Source organism: Buceros rhinoceros, unplaced genomic scaffold (assembly GCF_000710305.1).
Source record: "Buceros rhinoceros silvestris isolate BGI_N320 unplaced genomic scaffold, ASM71030v1 scaffold13635, whole genome shotgun sequence".
NCBI lineage: Eukaryota > Metazoa > Chordata > Aves > Bucerotiformes > Bucerotidae > Buceros > Buceros rhinoceros.
Window position 1 is genome coordinate 34,223 of NW_010413496.1, and position 1,703 is coordinate 35,925.

Here is a 1,703-nt window from a genome sequence, read left to right on the forward strand (position 1 = left end):
GTCCGAGAAGCACGCTGTCCCACGCCTCGCCTCCAAATGGGCTGGTGTCGGCAGAGATGAAGAATGCAAGGGGTAGCTGGTCTGGGGGAGCATTGCTAGTAGAGGGGAATTCGCTAGGGAATTTGAAGAAGTTTTCCACTCTTTATTTCTGAGCTGTGTGTACTGCTACAACACTTCCCTGAACAGAAAAAAGGGTGAGTGAAGCTAGCCCTGGACAGGGCTCGTACACTGACAGAGAGAAACACTCCACCTCGTAGAGCTGCGCTGGTTCCCTGCAGCTCCAGTGGGTGAGGTACCGCTGCACGGCTGACTCACAGCTCGGAGGAAGCACCTGCGGGTTCATGTTGTACCACTGATTTTTTTGTTTCAGGAGCATTGTGTTTCGTTGTAGCATGACATTCAGAACCTCAAATGTTTCATGATTTTTCTGACATAATTATTGCTTTATTTTTTCCTGGAAGCTAAGCGAAGCCAGTCTATCAGCAACTGTGTCCACCTCTATGAGGCTTTGCCAGCTACTAAAAGCGTACCCCTTCTGCTTCACACTGTGAGCTCTCTCTTACCTGGTATCTCTTACACTTCTTGCTCTCACAGACTGTCAGGTACTGTACCTTAAAGTCACCTTTTATCTAACTGTGCTGTGTATTTGTAAACTGCTGTCTGTCTCCTCCCTTGCTGCCCAGGCGGCTGTTTTCAGCAGTGTGGAATGAGGCGGATGGCGCTGGCTCTGTTGCCTGCGCCTCGGGTCTGTTCAGAACGCACTGTTAAGTAGTACTGGGAGCTGTTAAGAGATGAGCAAGTTTAAAGGGGGCACCTCTCTCTTGTCCTTTTCCTAGGTTACAAAGGGTTGCAAAAAGTGGCTACTTCTAATACTTTTCTGTGAGGCTGTGGCTGGGTTCACTGTCCAACTCGGCGACCTTCCCAGGGAAGGGAGGAGAGCAGGAACTTTCCAAGGAACCACCGTAGAAACTCGTCGAATGTTTGGCTGTATGAGCTAGTGCGAGTGGAATATGCAGCCAGAGAAATGCAGCTGGTTGAGCTATTTGATGTACACAAAAATCTCGTTCCATCTGCGTTACGCTCAGTTAGAAATGGGGTTTTTTCTTCTAAAGAATTCTTCCCGCAATCATCTATCCCAGAAGCAAATCCAAAAGCTTCATCTGTGCCTCGTAGTTCCCAGACAGTGTTTGATTTCTCTCAAAATGTTTGTAGTACTGCAAGCAGTGCGATTTTGTTCGTGTTAATATTAAAGATCACCATGAGTTACAGTTAGATTTACATTCCCTGGTAACGAGAGTGAAACCTGGTTTAAATTCTTAATAAAGAAATGCTTTTATTCATGTTTACACTCTGAATTACTTGATTTGTTAAAAGTTCCCAAGCAGTTATTGAAGTTTTCGTACAGCGCAGACCAGGTACGCTGAGGATTAGGAAGGCAGCAGTCCAGACCTGGGCATTCGGGTGGTTGTTTAGACTGAAGCGGGTGTATTTTTGCTCGAAAGTGCAGTACGCTTTTTTTCCTGCCTTCGATGCAGTCTTGTCTTGTGGAACTTCCTGTTGTGATAAATAAAGCTTGACCAACCAGCCTTATTCTGTAATGTGCTGGATGGGGAACGCTTGGTCCCGAGCGGTGCCGCCTGTCCCCGCCCCAGCGCTGCAGGAAGGGCCTTTCAGAGGGCACGGCGCTGCTGGCTGGTCTCGGC

The 1,703-nt window shown here is 47.9% G+C and overlaps 1 protein-coding gene across 1 annotated transcript in view; it reads left to right on the forward strand.

Moving 5' to 3' along the window:
• The window catches only part of RALGAPA2 (Ral GTPase activating protein, alpha subunit 2 (catalytic)), a gene marked incomplete at both ends in the record, with an annotated part of 56,329 nt that overhangs the window by 28,015 nt on the left and 26,611 nt on the right, over nt 1-1,703 (forward strand). The window contains one exon of the mRNA XM_010136774.1: nt 462-602. Within this exon, the coding sequence (XP_010135076.1) occupies nt 462-602 (141 nt within the window). The remainder of the gene's footprint in view (nt 1-461; nt 603-1,703) is intronic.